We start from the raw sequence: 19,422 nt of genomic DNA, 5'->3' as shown, positions 1-19,422 counted from the left end.
AGTACGTCAGGAGTACGTCAGGAGCTCTGTAGCTCCATGCAGTACCATTACCATCTTGGCTACCAGAGGAGAAAGCTCAATCACGGGAACTTCCAGCTGGCAAAGGCCTCCAACCTGAAAGTGCCATGGAAGTGAGGAAGGGTGACGCGGTCAAGCGGCATCGCATCTCCTTCTTGTATCAGTGCTCACTCCATGGCTGCAGGAGCGAGCGCCAGCGCTTTAAAAGCCAGCGTGTGATGTAGTGAATGCACCGAATAAATCTGGAAGCTGCAAGTCAGGCTCTGTCCCTCCTTCATTACCAAAACTAAATACTCGAGAATGGAGCCGGTGCTTCAGCCACGTGGGAGGTTGCGACAGGGCTTGTCCCACGGGACGGGCAGGGCAGGCACCCGCTGCCCACCGCTGCGGTGGGTGCACCGGGCTGGCGTGGGGACCACCGACGGCTCCCACACGATGCCAGGCTCCATGCAAGCGCCGGCAGCGTAGCAGAGGGAGCTGATTTTTGCACGCTATCAGCTATTTTCACAAGCAATTTCAGGCTGAAATTAGGACCAAATGGCCATATTTAAACAAGGTAAGCAGGGGGTAGGAGTTCATAATCCGCTTGCATTTGGTGCCTGCAGGAGTTAGTGCCCAGCATCACTGCCCGGAGCCGTGCTGGTACAGATCGGGGCTTGGCCATGGCAAGGCTGCATCCAGCTCTTCCCACTGGTTTCGGAGGCTTTGGAGCGGGGCCTGGAGAGCCCTGGAAGTGGAGGACTTGGACACTGCTTGCCTACGCTTTTCCTGGCCCTGGCAGCCGCGCGAGTCTCTCGCTTTCATAAGCACCAGCAGATTCATAAACAAAGTCAAGGGAAAATATCTAAAAGCAGCAATGTCAAAAGTTCACACACGGGGTGACTGAGCAGGAATTCAGGGCTGATGGGATGAAGATAAAAAGCCATAAAATTTCTGTTCCTCAACTACTACCAGAATTTTTTTTTTTTTTTCCTTGTCAAGAATTAAAGTGCAGCAAAGCCCCAGTAAAACTCTACAGCATCCCGAATGGTTTGTCATCAACGTCCAGGAAATTTCATGTGCCTCCTCCTGGTCCATCAGGCCACAACTGCATCATCCCCCGCAAGAACAATTCTTCTATAAATGCTGAAATACGGTGCCTACAGTAACAGGCCACTTAAAATGTCTCATTATTGCAGTTTAACTGGTCATTAGCAGCTGGAATAGACTGATTTCTTATGGGTTATGGTTGAAATAATTACCTGATACTCTGAGCCATTAAAAAGCAGTTAATGAGTAGAGAGGGAGAAAGTGCTGATGTGGACACGGGCACAGCGCTGGCTGGAGGGGTTCCTCTGTAGGAAACCAGGCTGAGATTTGTTGCCTGTGGAGTTGAAAGCAATTTAAGCATGAGGTAAGTTAGAGAAATTGTTAAAAAATTAATCTGATACAAGTTTGACAACAGTCTAGCCACGGTACTAGTTCTAAAAAGTTCATTTCGTGATGTTTTGCTCTGTATATGCTGAGTTACCTTTTTTTTTCTTTTATAATGGAGCTAATTAGAGGCTATGTAGTTTCCAGAGGAGAAAGGCACCGTGCTCCCAGAGTGTTGGCTGCTTCTGAGATACCACGTTCACTCATAAACCTTGACATGTTCTGTATGCTTTCAATAAAAACTGAATATTAGTTTTTGATGTGGTAACAGGGTGGAGTAGTTTAAGGGTGAAATGCAGGTGAAAATTTCTCCGTCAGGAGAATCCATTGACAGTCTTTGAGCATCCCGTTGGCCCGTGCTGTTGTCTGTGGCTGTTGACATGTCTTGTTGGAAGAACCATTGAAAGCCCCTGTTTATGGAAGGTGAAAGGTGAGCAGGGCCCGTCACAGAGAAGGATTAAAGCAGATAAGGTGGGAAGGTGCTCGCTGATATCTAGCAAACCCTGGGTTTCTTCTGCTTGGGTTTATGGTGTCCGGCTCATGGGTGTGTAAGACTTGGGCAATACAGGTGTTCCTCCATAAGGAGTACCTGTAGTGGAGCATCCATCACTTCATGGTAGTTGTTGTCACTCAGATGGGTGTCACTGGATTTGTAGTGAGCACCTGAGGTCCCGTTGTGTCGGTAAGCGTCCCCCCCACTGATGGTGCGTTGCCCTGGCCATAAGCCCTGTCCTTCTCCCCGCAGTGCTCCATGCCCGCCTGCGTCACCGCGTTCCACGTCACCTGCGCCTTCGACCACAACCTCGACATGCGGACTATTCTAGCAGACAACGACGAAGTGAAGTTCAAGTCCTTCTGCCTTGAGCACAGCACCGGTGCCACCAAGCTGCCCGAGGAGGCACGGACAGAGCCCGACCAAGCCCAGCTGGACTTGGAGAAAGTCACGCTGCGGAAGCAAAAGCTCCAGCAGCTGGAGGAGGACTTCTATGAACTCGTGAAGCCTTCGGAGGTGGCGGAGAACCTTGACTTAAGTGAATCACTGGTGGATTTTGTCTACCAGTACTGGAAGCTGAAGAGGAAAGCAAATTCCAACAAACCACTGCTGACACCAAAAACGGATGAAGTGGACAACTTGGCCCAGCAAGAACAGGACGTTCTCTACCGACGCTTAAAGCTCTTCATGCACCTCAGGCAAGACCTGGAGAGGGTGAGTACAGCTTTTCCTTCAATGGTGTACCCCATATGCTCCATCAGGGCTGCTTTAATGTGTGCTGGCGCCTATAGACAGCACAAGCCCTGTTCCCGCTTGACTCAGTTCGACTCCCCGAACAGTTGTGTCCCTTCATCTAGAGTGTTATTCAGAAGAGTAACGGTGCTCAGCATGCGTGTGTCATCACTGCCAAAACACTGACACTGATGAAATAAGTTAGTGGTGGTCTCAGCCAGGGGTTCAAAAGAACAAATGTCTGCGGGGAGAGGTGCCTCGGCGGGGCCGGGTGGATGGGAAGCAGATGATGCTGCAGCTTACATCCACTATATCTTAATAGCCTCAAACCACAAAATCATCCTGTGGTGCCCCTCAGATGCTTTCCAGCAGCAAGGAACACGTCATTATTTACTTACATTAAACATCAAAGACGGGTGAATGGCAGGAGTGAGCAGCAGGGCCAGTGGGACTGGGCATTCCCTGCCCTGCGGCAGCCGAAAGTAGGTCGACTCCTTGGGGAGCTGCCGGCGGAGGCAGAGCCATGCCGGAGGATGCAGCCGGAGGATGCAGGCGCCCGCAGCTCCCCGCGGTGCGGGGCATCCTTGCACAAGGGAGGGAGCAGCCGCCTCCACAGCAGCTTTTTGGGGGAGAGCAAGCGTCGGTGAAGCAGCAGTAGCAAAGCAGTGCCGGAGCCCCCCGGGCTGTGCTCGCTGCCGCACTGTGCTGCCTGCCTGTGGATTTGGCTGTCATGGCTGCACAGAGGGAAGGAGCAGGCAGAAGCAGGGATGGGGCAGAGGCAGGCTCCAGAGGAGGAGGGGCGACAAAGATGAGAAGCAGCGAGGGGAGGAAGCACAGGAGAAGCAGCACAGTGCCCAGAGTGAGATGCTAGAGCGCAGCCAGGGAGGGGATGGGTGCGGTGGTGCCGTTGCTGGGGAGGGAGAGGGGCACAGCACAAGGCAGCAGTGGGATGGGGACAGGCAGGGCAGGGCTGCTGAGCCTGGTGTGCAGGAGCCAAGCTCCCTCTCCTCCTCTGCTTAAAACCCGAGCCCTGCCTGGTCCCCGCTCTCCTGCTCCTGCCAGAGGGGCGAGTCCATGGCCCTTGCCCAGGCCGCTGCCTCACTGCCCACCCGGGGTGCAAAAGCCATGGAAGGGCTGAGGGCGTCGCTGGGAGCAGGCGAGGAAGGAGGAAAGCAGGAAAATCGCGTTGCTTTGACCCAGCGGAGGTGGTGCCCTGAGCGGGGGGGTGGAGGGTGCTGCAGGGTACATGCTGCTCCTTGGGAGGCGAAGGTGGCGGTGATGCTGCCCCTGCAGTGATGCTGCCCCTGCAGTGATGCTGCCCCTGTGTATCCCTGAACCCTCTCTCCAAGCTGCTGTGGGTCTGCAGCATAATTCAACCCGTGGGGAGAAAGGCGGGGTGGGTGAGCACTGTGTTCATGTCCAGGTGGGGTTTCAGCTCTGGACCAGCCCGCCCTGGTCCCTTGCTGCACCCACCTCCCCGGGTGGGTCTCAGAGCCTGAGAGCCTTCTCCTGTGTAAAAGCAATTGGATTTCAAGCTATGGGTCTCTTTTCTGTGGCCTTATCGGCCTTCACCCCTGCATATGTCATTGCCATCACTCTGCCAGTCTGTCCCTCCTTTGCTCCTGCCTTTACCGCATCATGTTTCCATCTCTGTGTTGGGCTGGGCTGGTGCCACCATTAATGGGTCTCCAGCACCAAGCTGTAGGCAACAGGCTGCAGCTGGCGGATCCGAGGGCGACGAGTTCAACTCACTTTTTTCCCCTCTTCTGCTTCTCTATATTGTAAATCTAAACCAGGCTGCTCCACCTCCCTCTTCTTCCACTTGCTCCCAGCTTGACTTCCCCAGCTGCAATGAATCACTGTGCATCTCTGGGTACAGCACTTTGCTCCAGGAGCTGCCTAATTCAAAGATGCAGCACGGCAGCTTCGCTTTGATTTCTTTGTGTCAAAACTATGCATTTTACCAGATTTCTCATTTTCCAGAGTTGCCTCCAGGCTTCGTGGGGTCATTCCCCATTGGCTTTCAGGCTCTGCTTAGCAACTCCCTGCCAGGTTTCACTGCCTGGCCCTGGAAGAGCTGTTTGTTTGCTCTGCTTCCAAGAGGGGGAACAATAAACACTGGCCAGATCAAAGTCCGGTGCTCAGATGGGTTATACGGGTTTAAATCCGATTGCTGCCAGCGCATCCCAGGTATCTGATCCTGTCTGTCAGTGCCGCTCACAGCCACCCCGTTTCACTTGCAAATAGTGAGGCATCACATCAAACAGGGGTTGGAGAAGAGCAGCCTGGAGGGGTGGCTTTCAGAGGGTGTCCACAGGGCATCACGTTCGATTTTAGTGTTTTCAGCAATTAATCTGGCAGAAATGGTTGTGATTTGGGGGCTGATAATGGTATCTGGATCCAAGAGCTGGGGAGGCAGAAGCAGCAGGGCAGATGATGCGGGGGCAGCCAGGGAGACAGCGTTTTCTTCTACCATTTCCTAACCACTGTCATTTCTGCACTTCACAGTGTCAGCAAATTAAAGCTGTTGCCTGGGAATCCTAATACAGTCCCCCCATTTTCTTTTTGGCCTTTTTTAACCCTCTTTGCCTTTTTTTTTTAAAGCTTTTTCCAAAGACTGGTTGTTTAAATTAGCTTTAACAAAAAACTATAGTTTCTAGGCTTTCATACCAGCATCTAAGCTTGGCTTGGGGAAGCAGTGCTGGGTAGTGTTTAGCTGTATAAGTGTGTGTAAATACCAGCAGTCTCTAAGCAGAGCACAAGTAATGCTTTCTTCCAGGAATATCAAATCATAGAGAAGAGATACCGCCAAACACTTTGAGACGCAGGTTGCCAGAGGCAGTTGTTTTCCTCATAAAGAAATTTTAGCTTGATGTTTTCTCCAATCCAGAACAAAAAAAAGAGAACATAGTAAAATATACAGCATAGAGCTCGCTGCTTTGTATTTACAGCTAGGGGATTCAACAAAAAAAAGAGCAGCTTTTTCTCCTGTATTCCGAAGTGTTTCCAAATTGTCCTTAAGTAAGACTGATGCCATTAGGGGATGGCCACGGTTGTCCTGCTGCCTTCACAGCCTTTGGTGGCAGATGTTAGGTAAGCGTGGGACAACATCCCGGCTTGCTCTGAGAGGCACAAAGGCTCCTGACCCCATAGGGACAGTCCCCCAAGCCTGGAAATACCCCAGCCTTCCTCTGCAGAGAGGGGTTTGAGGATGAGGAGGGGGGGAATCGAAGACACGGAGGTCACACGTGAGTGTGGACATACCCACGCACGTTACTGCCCATGCCTCCATTCAGGCCACCTCCTCCTTACCTTGTTACAGGCAGTTTTGCTCTTTCAGAGCATCAGGAAGCTGAGTAAATGCTGTCAAATCCTGTTAGCTGCCATTAGCATTTTCTGTTTCGCAGCCAAAACCCTCCGTTTCCTCTGAAAGCCTCGATGCCCGCTGCCGCCATGGTGACAGAGCCCGGCTCTCCAGCCACCCTTACGTGGGGCTGGCAAAAAGCATGGCACTGAAGTTCATCACAAAGCAGATGCCAGCGGGTATCACACGGGAGCTCTGTGGTCTCGGGCTACCGGGGGTGTTTGTCAGCAACCCCGTGTGATGAGCAGGGGTTAACTGCTGCTGCGCTAGCTCACGCGAGCATTTATGTCTTGTGCTTTGCTGTTTGCGTTTCGGGCTTCCTGCTTTGTTAATAAAATTTCTTCAACTGGGACAAAATGCACCAGTGATTTGCAGGTAGATGTGGAGCAAGTGTGAGTAACTATATAGAGGGGCGAGATTTGGGGTAAGGGAGCTGCACCGGCTGCTGACCTGGGCCAGCATCACCTGGATATTTTGCTGTATTTCCTATGCTCTGTCCCGGCATCTGCTTTAGGGCAACAGGCAGTTTTGTAAGACTCTGACGTTCAGCAGATCGGTAGCCTCATACCTGCAGCTCCATCCCGGCTGTGCTCCTTCCCTGCACTGGCTGCGGGAAGAGGGTCTCTCCCTCCCTGCAAAAGGAGCAATTTGTGGATGAGAACTGGCGTATTGACCCTGGGGCACCAAGGTACTTCTTAGCATTTGGCATTTTTTTGTGCAGGCTTCTATGTCGGGTGTGAACAGGGCACGTGTGTGATGCAGCTGCTGGGCCGAGGGCTCAGGGCGATGCTCGAATGCTCAGGGCTCTGTGCATCTGCTGAGCCTTTCCATAACTATATTATAATGCTCCTTCTAGAGCATCTTCCCTTCCGGGACTTTCCAAATCCTTTAGAGACATTAACTTCTTCATTAGGTCTGTGAACAATTAACAGGAGATTAAAACAGCCTGTGTGTCCGCACCATTGTCGTACCTGGGTAAGATCACAAAATAATTTACCTGTTTCTCCTGGCTCTGTTCCCATTTTGTGGGTCTTGGTCACTTAGTGTGCTGATGTGTATCAACAACAGAGTTAAAGGGTGTGCTGCAACAAGTACTGAAAGTTAATCCTGACTAATCGGAGCAGATTAGCACGCTCAGCCCCATTTGACTCCTTGCGTGCTGTGTTTTTCGGGCTGAATTTGTGCCCTCAAAAGCACTGATGCCGAAGGGCAAACCCTGCTTGTGCGTTCAGGCCTTCGATGGGAGAAGCTAAAGATTAACTTGCTTATTGTTTATGTTCAGAAGAAGACGGGAGAGAGAGAGACTCTCCCACATGCAGCATCCTACGTGGACCCCTGCGTGGGGAGGGCTTCGGACCTGCAGCTGCCCCAGCCTCCTGGGGCAGGACGGTCCCAGCTCGCTGCTGCCCGAAGCGCTGGGAGCGGTGGTGGCCGAGCTGTCCCTCGTGCCGGGGCAGAGGCTGATGGAGCCGTGGTTGGGGTTTCCAAGGTGGCTGCTCTGGTTTGGGGTGGGTGCCCCAGGCACGTTGGCAGGTACATGCAGGGCTTTGCAGGGGGACTTGGTGCTACAAGGGAGACGTGCTGTTGGGGTAAGCAAAGCTGTATCTGTGGAGATACTGTGTTTCCGTACGGCTTTTGTATGCCCAGTGCATGTGGTGGAGAAGCCGGACAGCCTTCCTTGCGCGCCACGGGGTCCTGGCTGTCGGAGCCAGAACAGAGACATTTAGGCTTTAAGTCATTCACTGCATGGTTTTTCCCATATATATTACACAGTTTGGATCAAGAGCCCTCACCTCTAGTCTTGGCGCATCCAAAGAGCCCTGGTAGGAGTTTCAGTGCAGCGCGGATGATGGTGAGATGAAGAGGACCGAATCCCGGGAAGCAGGGATTTCCCTGGGCGGCAGAAGCAGCGACACAGCTTGAGGGGACCCACTTCGACCCTGCCTAAAACGGACACTGTTTCTTGTGTTTCTGTAGGTTAGAAATCTCTGTTACATGGTGACGAGACGGGAGAAAATGAAACACACCATTTGTAAACTCCAGGAGCAGATCTTCCATCTCCAGATGAAGCTTATTGAGAAAGATCTTTACCCAGGTCAGTACTGCTTACCAGAGCTTGTTCTCGCAGACGCTGTCCCTGCCGTCCTCTGAAGCCAAAGACTGGTGCCCAAGCCTCAGCCCCCCACCCCAATGAAACCAGAGCTGCCCCCTCCCCTGCGGTGTTATTTAGGCACGGTTCGTATGTTGACTCCTAACCACTGTCATTTCTGCACTTCACAGTGTCTGCAAATTAAAGCTATTGCCTGGGAATCCTAATACAGTCCCCCCATTTTCTTTTTGGCCTTTTTTAACCCTCTTTGCCTTGCCCATCTCCAGTTTTGTTCAGAAGCACACAATAAAGCCATACCCTGGGTGACCAGAGTGTCGGAGCTCCTTGTTTTCACAGATCCCTCTCGATCCTCCTCTCCCCAGGAATCGGTCACAAAGACCAAGCGTTTGGTTAGGTGGTGATGCTAAGGCAGTGTTTTGGCGACTTTCGTGGAGATGGAGCTGTTCGGGAGGAGATGGCAAATCCTGGGCACAGGGCTGCTGACGCTGGGGCTGATCCACGGCAGCTGGCTCCCTGGCGCGGGTCAGCAGGACTCGCTTTGGACTCTTTGCAGATGCCTTTGGCTCTGTCAAGAATCAAAGGTTAAGCTGCTGATGGGATGTCTGTTGCTGCTAGAGACCAGCTCCTTTAGCTCTGGTCAGCTGCAGTTCTCTGCTCCACATACGTATTAGTGGAGAACATCACGCTACTGCATGCAAAGCCTCTGGCAACTTTTATTAAGGAACTGAAATAAAGTTGGTTTCCTTCTGTCCTTTTTTTTTTTTTCCTTTTGCACAAGCAGTGCCGGAGCCCACAGCTCCTGCTCCCTCCTCCTTTCCCTTCGGTGGCAGGGCAGACCAAACCCCGTGGCTCCAGAACAGTTTTTCCAGCAGCAGCATCTGGCGCTTTGGCAGGCTCTTCCGACGGCTGTTGTGTTTGTGGCTTTGGAGTTGCATTTGAAGCCATCACATGGTTGGGGTTTCTTCAGGAACCGTCTGGGCTGAGCTTTCCTTGACAAAAGTTTCCTTTGACTGAAGTTTCGGAGACTGAGAAACGTGTATGTTGAGATGTTTGTGACTCGGAGCCTGTGCAAATTCCTCTCCATGGCCAGAGCCAGGCAGCAATGCGGGGCAGGGGTGGCCGGGACCCCAGGGTGTGCTCTGGGGAGATGCGGGTCCTATAAATCTTGGTCCCCATGACAGATCAGTGACATGGTGTGTTGCTCCATATGTCCTCGCTGAACCAGCAATACGGGTCACCAGCCTGGGCACGCACAAAATGGTGTTCCCGGCTGTTCCCACCAACCGGAGACCCCACGTTGCACATCCCAAGAGCCATTCCCTGGCACCTGGCAAATTTGTGCTGGGTGGTGCTCCCAGCAGTGATGCTGCTGGCTGGGGCGGCGAGGCGGGAGGTCCAGCTCGGGAATAACGGGTGGATAAAAGACAAGAGCAACAAACTGAGATCCTGAAGGCAGGTGCCATGCGCTGTTGCTGCTGGGCTCTGTGGGTTTTGGGGCGATCGCAGGGGACCTTGTGATGCTCCTCAGTTCAGCTGGGCGAACCCGGTTTAGCATTTGCAACTCTCAGGAGGAGACAGGCGCAGGGCAGTTCGCCAGGAAGGCTTTTTGAGGTCACCTCCCTCACAAACAGGGTGTTAGACAGCTGGAAATGCCCTTGGGGACCTGCGGTCCCTGAAGTGCCTTGGGGACTCCGACCTCCGATGCATGCCCGACCCTCTCTCTAATGCAGCGATGGGGTGGGAGTCGGCAGCTCCTCCTGGGGAGGGCTGGGGGGGTGAGCCGGGACCCTCCCCGGCGGGGTGCGGATGCCGACGAGCGAAGGGGAGCCGTGTCAGTGCTCTGGTGCTCGCGTTTCGGGGCTGTCTGCACCGCCGAGTGCCAGCGCTGTGCAATTGTCCTTCCTGAAAGTGTTGCTCAGGGAAAAGCACGACTGCCGTTACCGTGATGTTTGTTCTGCCCAAAGGTGAGTGATAAAGAGACAAACCCGTGGTGAGAGGGTGACTCAGGTGGCGATTGGCGTGCAGGCTGTGGGATTGCTTCATATGTTTGGATGCGAATGTTCTTCTCTCCTGCCCCAAATAGTTGGCGTTTGCCAATTTGTTTTCCGCTCTGAACTGACTAAGCTGAGCTGCTCGTCTCTCCTGCGATGGGCTTTTTGGTTGAGCCTGAGCAAGGGCTGCTGCCTCTGGGACCCGGCTCCCGCAAGTCGCTGCTGCTGGGAAAAGGGCCCAGGTACAGGAATTTGGTCCTGGGATCTCCAGGTGGTTTGGGCATCTGGGTCCTTCCCATGCCAGGGGGACATTAGGGACCCAAGTGCCTTTTGGCATTGATGCGTAGGTTCTCCTGAGCTTGGGAGGTTTTCCCTTGCCAGGACATAGCATCAGGCCATAAGTTGCCATCCCAGATGTGGGAAGAGAGGATGGCCTGCTTAGCCATGACAGTCATAGTGCAAGGAAGAGCACAGCATTGGGACGTACCTCCTCGCAAGTGCAGCACGTGGTCCTCACACTGATCTCCGGGTCCTGCCCAACGGCAGGAGCAAGCACTGGGGCTGGCGGCAGCACGGCACGGAGAGGCGGTCGGTGTAAAGGAGATCAGAGAAGGGCTCAACCTCCGGTTGCCCTTCCCGCAGCAGCTACACAGCCGTGCCCATGCCACCCATGCGTGGCATCGCATAGCAGAGCCGCAGAAAGCGGTTTGGTGCTTATTTTCTGCTTCAGCTCCTAGCTGTCCCATCCCGGTCCCATCCCGAACACGCATCATGTAGACGCTGGTCCGACCAAGTGCTCCCAACACCCACGCGTTTGCTAAGCCTCCTCCATGCCAGTTGACGATACTTAGAGCTAAAGATACTCGGCACCCAGTGGGACCAAAGCTGTGGGTAACTGACTGAGGCATTTTCCATCATTACGAAGCGCTGACTGGTTTGAAAGTGAGGGGACAGTTCCTGTAGCATCCCCTCCGCACAGCTCCCAACCGGGCTGCTGTGCGTACCTGGGATTTCTTGGAGAAAGGAAGAAGTCTCCATCATTTTGCCTGGATGAGGCCAGTTTTTAACTGCTGTTACGGTAGTCATTGACCAAAATCTGTTGGGGTTATTCCAAAGATGGTTTTGGCACAAAGGTTTTTTTTGGAATGGCTCCCACATAAAACTCAAAACTGGAGGGGTTTATTTTTCCCGCTGACAAATGATCATTTAAGCAGGAGATTTTTAATAAAATTAGTGAGAACTGCCCATGTAAAATGAACCCACCTCTCCCTCCTTTATTTTTCTTGCATGGAGTTGGAAGTAAACACTGTCTGGCTTTGAAACACAGCTACTATTTTGACAGGTTCCTCTTCAAAAAGTACTGTTCGGGTTTCTCTTTAGCCCCATTGTGCTGTCTAAACAAAGTTAGGTTTTTATTTTGTAAACGAAGTGAAAAATGTGTCTGCCTTTCTCCAGTGATTTGGCAGGAACGTAGCAAATACCAATTTTGCTTTTGCTTTTCTTTCTTTCAGTGAGTCCTTTGGTCAGGAGGGGTTCCTGGCTTGGCAACCCCAGGACTGTAAATCCTCTGTTAATCCAGACTCAGGCAGGTGCGATGCGAATTCCCTCCCCTGCTCACCCAGTACATTTCCACTGCTGCAGCAAGGGAAGAGCAGAGGTTATTCCCTCCGACCCATCCAGTCCACGGCCTCTCTGCTGAGGCTGTTTGCAGGTCTGCTGCTGGCCGACACAATAAACTGATTCGTTTCTTAAAATCATTGCTCTGATAGCTGCACAGCTTGTGCAGGCTCAGCCTATGGGCCAGACTCTGAAAAACTGCATGTCTCGCCTCCACTTCCATCAGCCACCCACATTTTGGTTTAAGGGCAATATCCTTCCCCCTCTGACAATTAATAGAAGTTTTAGCATGGACTTCTGTGGGAGAATGACGTAACAGAGTAAGTAAAAACTGTTCAAGTATTTTGCTTGGCAATACAAGTCATATTTTTATAGGGTATTTGTCCTGTTTACCCAAGAGGAATAAATCCAGTAGAAGTTCGAAGCCATTTAGGAAATATTGATTTTTAGCTGAATGTCTACATAGCTAAGAGTTATATCCCTGGCTTTCCATAGGCGATGCTGGTCATCTTTCCTACTCCATTTACTTATGCTCAATACACTGGGGTTTTTTCACCCCCACACAGTATGAGTGCAAGCAGTTACTATCACCAAAAGGTCAAATCAAATCAAGGTCTCTGCTTTAAAACGCTGCCGGTACCATTGCTGTCGAACTGGCTTTGCAGCTGAATCCCTCCAGGAGATGCTCTTGTCGGTGATGGGGGACACACTGCTGGGTTTGGAGGTCCCCGTGTCTCCTGGAAGGTGTCTGAGCAGAGTTCGGGGTTACTCCGTTCTGCTGCTCCCGCAGGTCCTCGCCCCAAAGCCCTGGTCCAGGAGGGCACATCGGTGGCTGCAGAGTCTCCAGCGAGTCCCCTGCCTTCAGTGGGACTGCTCCTGCAGCCACGCTAAGTTCATGTCCAAGGCCCAAACCTCTTTTGTATATAACCTATGGGATTCCGATTTTCTTAATGTGTAGAGACCTTAGCCTACAGTTGGCCAAGAAGTGGCCGCTGTTCTCCCTTTGGCTTGGAGTTGTTTGCAGGTCTGGTCCGGGTCTCCACTACAAGGGTGTGCCCCAGGGGAACTTGCTCACCGCAGCATCCCTGATGCCTCGTCTCACACGGAGTTTTCCTTTTTTTCTAAAAAATGCCAGAACAAACTGGGAAGAAGACAAAGGGTAAGAAAAGTGACCCGAGAAGGAAAGGAAGAGATGGTAGAAAAAATAGTCCTGAGAAGAAAGAGAAAAGGAAATCAGTCAACGAAACTGTATTGGGACAACTGGGTAAGTCTGATTTTATGGGCGCAGAGTTGACCCGTGCCGCTGGAGGCTCCCTGTTTCAGGGAGCAGGGTTAAGAGTCCCAGCCCCTGATCCCTCCTGCACGTACGCGGTGGAGTTACACCCATCTCTCCCTTGTGGGCATCAACCTGAATTACTGAGGTCCTACAGGAGAGACCACATCGGAGACATGGTCCCCGGCGGGGCAGGGAGTGTAAAATCCACCCCCCCCCCGCAGCCCCAGGGCTTGCACCCGGATTGGGAGAATGTGTTACAAAACCTGTGATATGCTGCTGAAGCGAGATTTTGCTTTCTGGTGATAAAATCAGACTTACCCATCCCGCAGCAGGGCTCATCCCCCGTATCTTCTGTCTTGTGCACCGATGGTGAATACAGCATGTGGGCTGTGTATTTTCATGGCATAGACTGCCCAGGACCGTGCGGTCACGCTGGTTGTGCCGGTGGTCCGGGAACATCTAGGAGGCAGGCACAAAGCACGGCCGGTCTCTTGAATTTGCTTGGGGGGCAAGGAGATGCAGGCTGGCTCTGCAGATGCTTCACCCACCTCCGGCTCTTCCCCATCAGCTACAACCTACTGCCGCTCGGCAGCAGACGGGGCTGGGGGGGGGAGTAAAAAAACAGGACAAAAAGGTCTTTTTTGACACAATCCTTGACAACTGCATATGGTTTTTACACGGAATTGGGTTTTTGTTCGACTTCCTCCGGCGCTGTCACCTCCGCCAGCATGCAGGGCAGGAGGTGATGAGTTCACACGTGCTCAGCTGCCCCATGGGTGCACAGGGGTGCACTGGTCCCGTGGGGCTCTCGGACAATCTGGAGGTGCTGTAAAACCCTCCTGGGAGTACAGAGAGTTTCTGTGGGAGGTCTGGGGGTCTGGGCCACCCTGCCTTGCTCTGCTTTGCCCATTGCTCGCCCCGACTCTGCTGCTTTCTGTTCATCTCAAAGGTGTTGAGTTTTAGGCAGGAGCCCCTTTGGAAACAGGGCTTTTGCGCTGATCCTGTCTCCGCGCTATTCTCTGCTAAAGAAACTTTGGATTTTCTGGGGCAAATTCCGTCAAATGATGGAGGGCTGGGGCATCTCCGAGAAAAGCTGCACTGCTGCGAGCCTGGGAAACCGGGCAGCCGACCCAAAGCTTCACCAGGGTCTTGTAACCTCCTGGATTTTGTTAAGGGCTTGAAGCATCACTTGGGGCTGCAGTCATCAGCGAAGAAGGGCTGGGGGAAGGTGAGCTTGGCAGCGCCCTTGCCGGCAAGATCTTGGGCTGTTCGGCGCCTGGGTACCACACGATGCCCTGAGCTCATCCCTGCTCCTCCTTCCCCTCCCCTGCATTGAGCTGGTGCCAGGGCTGGGGGCTGTCTTCCCCAAAAGGACCTTGGTGACCTGCCAGGAGGTGTAGGACCGTCACCTTGACAGTGTCACCTCCGAGGGGGGATCCGACCTGACCGACCTCTCCGGTGCCGCCCTTGAGCAGCCCTGGCATTGCGCAGGGTGTTTTGTTTGTCCCCCGCTGCGGCGGTCGCGCATCCCCGCAGCGTGGAGGTGCGGGGTCACATCCCATATCGCTGCTCACAGGGGAGGGTGATGCAAAGCTGTCATCGAGACCAGCAAACCTGGCGGACGTGAGGCACCCTGCCCGTGCCACTGCTCTGTCCCTCTTCTGTCGCTAGACTGACTGCTTTAAAAGGAAGGCTCTTGCCTGAAATCAAAAGTCAAACCTAATTTTTCCTCCATCCATAAAAGCAGCTCTGATGTTGAACCCATGGGTTTCTGTTATGGGAATTAAAACTGTGTGTGCTTGTGCAGGTATGCGCCTTTCCAGTTGCTAATTAGACCCAGCCCAGCCCACAGCGCTCACTCTTGCTCTCAGAGATAATTGTTAGGAAGTTTTTCAGCTTTTTCCATTCCAGCCTGTCATCTCTGCTTCTCTTCTTCGGTTTTCACACCTCTCGAGTGTTCGGAGATGTTCTCAGACCTGCCTCCAGCCCTCCCTGTCTTTGCACGGAGATTTAGCACTGGTCCCATCACCCCACTGACCGCCTGGCTCGGGTCGTGTCCGGGCTTTTAGCAGCGCATGGTGGCCCGACAGCAGCTGCTCCCTGGGGAACCCATCATCCCTTGCCTGGGCACCAGTCCCGCTCTGGTAGCAGTCACCAAATTTTTAGGTTTACACCTGGATTGTTTGTTTGCCGCCTTTGCACGGGAATGTATTTTCCACCCACGCTGGGGTGGGTTGGGGCTTGGCATCTTCGCTCCCGAAAGATGCTCAGTTCAGATTCGAGGAGGTTGGCGGAGTGCTGGATGTGGGGGACCACTTGGGTTGTTGTGCGGTGACCTCAGTGAGCCCCAAATTCGGCATTAGTGCTGGAGTAAACCCTCTTGTGTGTCCTGCTGCGGTGTGTTACGGTTGACCTTTTGAGTGTTTCTCCGGTGCCGGGGAGTTTTGGTGAAGTTGGTGGCGGTGTCAAAGGAAGGGCAGCGTGGCTGTTCCTGGCTTCTGAGGCAATCTTCCACTTCTGTTTTTTTCCAGGCTTGTCAACCTCCTTCCCCATCGACGGGACCTTCTTCAACAGCTGGTTGGCGCAGTCGGTCCAGATCACCGCCGAGAACATGGCGATGAGCGAGTGGTCCCTCAACAACGCCCACCACGAGGACAGCACCCCCGGCCTCTCCGAGGAGCTCCTCCAGGACGAGGAGACCTTGCTGAGCTTCATGATGGACCATTCCCTCAGGTCCCCGTTCAAGCAGAGCGAGGCCACAAAGAAAGTGAAAAGCAAAACGAGAACGAACACTAAGAAAAAGCTGCCCAGGAGCAGCCCCCCCGCCGTGGGTGGGAGTCACCCGGAGAGCTCGGAGCCCTGGACTAACAACGCCAGCGACTTGTCGGATGATGCCGCCAAGCCCTTCGCTCCAGATTCCAGACCGAGCAAGTCGGAGAAAGGGGCGGCGAAGCTTCCCGCCGACCGCAAAGGGACGGGCGAGGCGAAAAAGGCGGCCAGGAAGGGCTCTCTCCCGAAAGCCGGCGAGCCTCACCCCCCGGCCGGGGCGAGGGGCTGCGTCAGCAAGGAGGAGGAGGAGGAGACGCCGCGCTGCGCTCAGCCAGAGCCCAGCCCCGCGGCCAAAGTGCCTGACTCCGTAGGTAGCCCCAAAACCGTCGTGCGGTTCAAATTACCAAAGGAGAGCCGAGGGACTCGGAGGTCGCAGCCCCCCAAGCCCGACGGCGCCGGCGGAGCTCCCTTGCGTCGTTTCGACGCCGAGACGGACGGCTACTTCTCCGATGCAGAGATGAGCGACTCGGACGGGGAGTCCCGTGGCGGCAGGGCGCAGCGGGGCCAGCTGGATGCGGCCAGCGAGGACATCGTCAGGATGAGCATCCTGGCATCCTAACTCCTCCCGACCACGCCGGCTCGACGAGGCCTCAACCCAGTTACAACTGCCATGTCCAATTTCTGCCTGGTATCATAGCAAGGGGGATTTTTAATATGTGTATATAGTTGGAAATTCGGCACTGTTGTCTTTCTCTTCTCTATACGCCTGAGATACAGCTTCAGCTTCACCGACATCGATGACCGTGACAGTCGTGGTCCCTCCCCGGCTCCCTGCCAGACCCCACTTCCCGGGAACGCGAGCCGGCGCCCGGCGGGACCGATGCCGAGGGTGCCGAGAGGGCGGAGGGTGCCGGTACCCGTGCATTCTGCAGGGATGACAGTTTAATTAATGGGCATTATTTAATGAGGGGCAGATTTCTGCCCGCGACGGTTGCCCCCGGAGCAGGGAACGAGCGGAGGGTACGGTAGCAGCCAGCTGCGGGAGGGGAAATACCCACCTGTGTGCGCGTATACGAGGAGGCAAAATAAGTGATACTGAAATAAATAATGACTAAAGCACAAAAAGCTTGTTGGAGGAAAGCGCTTGGGGTGGAAGAGAGCAACGTTACGTTTCTATTTTTAGAAAAAAAAAACTCGGTCATTATTTTTTCCCCTCACCTTTCCATCTGGTCGGGATCCGTCCAGGGGCCAGGATGCAAAATTTCTCCCCGTCCCTGCCCCATGGGACACGGCCGCTGTTCGGCCCCATTGAGGTCGTGAGAAAAACTGAAGTGATTTACTCAGGTGAATTGATCAGCTGTTAGCAAGCTGGGAAATGGAAATGTGGGGCAGGATGGAGGAGAAGAGCATCCTTTAAAAACACCGTGGGGAGTCGGAGTTGGTTTAACCCGGGAGGTTGAGCGAAGTTTTTCTGCCCGTGCTTCTCTCCGATGGCTGCCGTGGTCCCACCGTGCCGGGGCGGCACATTTGAAATCCCCTTTGCACAATGAAACGCTTGGCCCCGAGGCCAAACGTACCGTCACCGAGGAGAAATGGAAACGCTTGCCTTCACCATTTTGTTTTCCTACTAAACGCTACAATGGAAATGGTGAATTTATTCCTCCCCATCCTTTTTTTTTTTTTTTTTTTTTTTTATTCCTTAAATCCTGGTTACAAGCTGTTGACTCGTTGTGGGAGGGTGATTCACAGAAGCTGACATTATAAATATTACAATAATTTAATGCATAAAATGTCCCCAATAAGCCTTAAATGTTGTTTAAAAGCCCATGTTACCTACAAGTCAGGCGAATTTCCATGTTTGCACTTAATTGCACCATTACTTCGGTTTTGGCTTCAAAGGTCACAGTTAAGTCGTGCTACGTGTTTTATTGGAGTGACCCCAGTGTGAGCTCAGGGAACAAAAAAAAAAGGAATTCACTGAAACTTTTGTTGTTGTTGTTTTTTAAAAATAAAAAATGTTTTAAAAAAAAAAACTAAAAAAAAAAAAACCAAACCTGGGACACTTCTGCAACCGGTTAAACCCATCACTAAACAAAAAAACCTTGCAATTGTCAAACCAATCAGTCAAATAATTTTGTGGATGCCAAAGAATATTTTGACAGTCAAGCAGCACAGCCAGAAACCGGAAACTTGTCATTATGAAAAAATTGGAAGTTATTTAGCAACAAAGGACTAAAGACACACTCATAACACACTGCTGCGGCGTTAGGTTCCAAGCTTGCTCCGAGGGATGCTGCTGCTCCGAGACCGCATCCTGCCGTTTTGATTTCCGATGCTTTTTGCTCATTTCACTGTGAGCTTTCTTTTGAAACTCTGAGACTCCTTCAATTGATGTTTTAGAGTAGATCATCTTTATCAGCCTTTCAAAGTCCTTATTAGTGATAAAATTGCAGCAAAGATAAGCGATGACAGCCTAGCTCATCCCAGGCATGGCGAGCGGCGGGGGCTTCGGGTCGGATGCTGAGCGCCTGCACCCAGCCCTGGCTAAGCCCAACACTAACCCGGCTGAGACTGACCGTGCCTGGGGAGGAATCTTCCTCAGATGGGAAAAATGTTACACAAGTTATTAGCAGGAAAAAAAAAGAAAAAACAAAACCAGAAAATCAACAAAAGGGGAACCACCTTTGTTATAAATTAGCATAATCCACTGAGGTTGGAAATGAAAATCTGCTCATTAATTAAGGCTCAGTATGTTCAGATAATGTTAAATACAGTAAATAGGACTTAGTTTATCTTATCAGGCTTGCTAGCTTTAGCTACAGTATCCTAGTATAAGAGTCATAACAATAATCAATATGCTGCCTTTTAATGAATCTTGCTTCCGTGTGCTTCACTCAATTATGGTTAAAAAAAAAAAAGCAATCCACAAATTTCACTGTACACAGCTCCATTCATCAGCTTCTGCACTACTTGTCTTCTCAGTACAGGAAAGCAAAAAGGGGGAGACTTTAAAGAACAACCAACCCGGCGCCGCCAGCACCAGGCAATAAAACAGTTTGAAACACTCCCAGAACATCAGGCATCGTCTTTTGCCTTCGGGAGCCGGCGTTTAGGTGGGGAAAGCTAAAGGGGGCTGGTGGGGCACGTCAAACCCGGGGAGAACGGGGTGGGGGGAATAGAGAGGAGAAAAGGGGCTCTCGTGAGCCGCGGGGCTGAGCGAGGGCTGGCAGGGCTGGACCGCAGCAGGACGGCTGCGGCCACCCCGGTGCATCCCCTGCCCGGTGCATCCTCGCTGCTGCCTCGGAGCAGGGGAGCCTGGCATTCAGGAGAGAAAATGCACAAGGAAAATATTTTTGATGTTACTGTAAATGTATTTTGAAATGAATAGAAAGAAAAAAATAAAAGGGTTTATTTTAGTAGAGAAATGTTGTCTTTTAAGATGTATAAACTGCAGGAATCGACATTTGCACTGTAAGAGCACCCGTTTCCTTGGAGAAGCAGCAGCCGTTGAGATGAGGATGCAAACAGCATCATGCCCTGGTCATGGAGCACAGCCCCAACATCAACCCCAGCCCCGATAGCTGCGGGAGTTTCCCAAGGACAGCTCCGATTCCCCACACCCATTTTCCCCACACCCAT

The 19,422-nt window shown here is 52.6% G+C and overlaps 1 protein-coding gene across 3 annotated transcripts in view; it reads left to right on the top strand.

Moving 5' to 3' along the window:
- JADE2 (jade family PHD finger 2) overlaps positions 1-16,748 on the top strand; it is an 80,855-nt gene extending 64,107 nt beyond the window's left edge. For 2 of the 3 annotated variants that reach the window (XM_050905053.1, XM_050905055.1), the window contains 4 exons: positions 2,177-2,638; positions 7,998-8,115; positions 12,874-13,002; positions 15,546-16,748. In XM_050905053.1, coding sequence (XP_050761010.1) covers positions 2,177-2,638; positions 7,998-8,115; positions 12,874-13,002; positions 15,546-16,402 — 1,566 coding nt within the window. In that variant the 3' untranslated portion in view covers positions 16,403-16,748. The remainder of the gene's footprint in view (positions 1-2,176; positions 2,639-7,997; positions 8,116-12,873; positions 13,003-15,545) is intronic. The other variant, XM_050905054.1, reaches the window with a different exon arrangement.
- Positions 16,749-19,422: the final 2,674 nt, after the last annotated feature.

Source organism: Gymnogyps californianus, chromosome 14 (genome assembly GCF_018139145.2).
Source record: "Gymnogyps californianus isolate 813 chromosome 14, ASM1813914v2, whole genome shotgun sequence".
In the NCBI taxonomy this organism is placed as follows: domain Eukaryota; kingdom Metazoa; phylum Chordata; class Aves; order Accipitriformes; family Cathartidae; genus Gymnogyps; species Gymnogyps californianus.
This window is presented reverse-complemented; position numbering and strand designations above follow the sequence as displayed.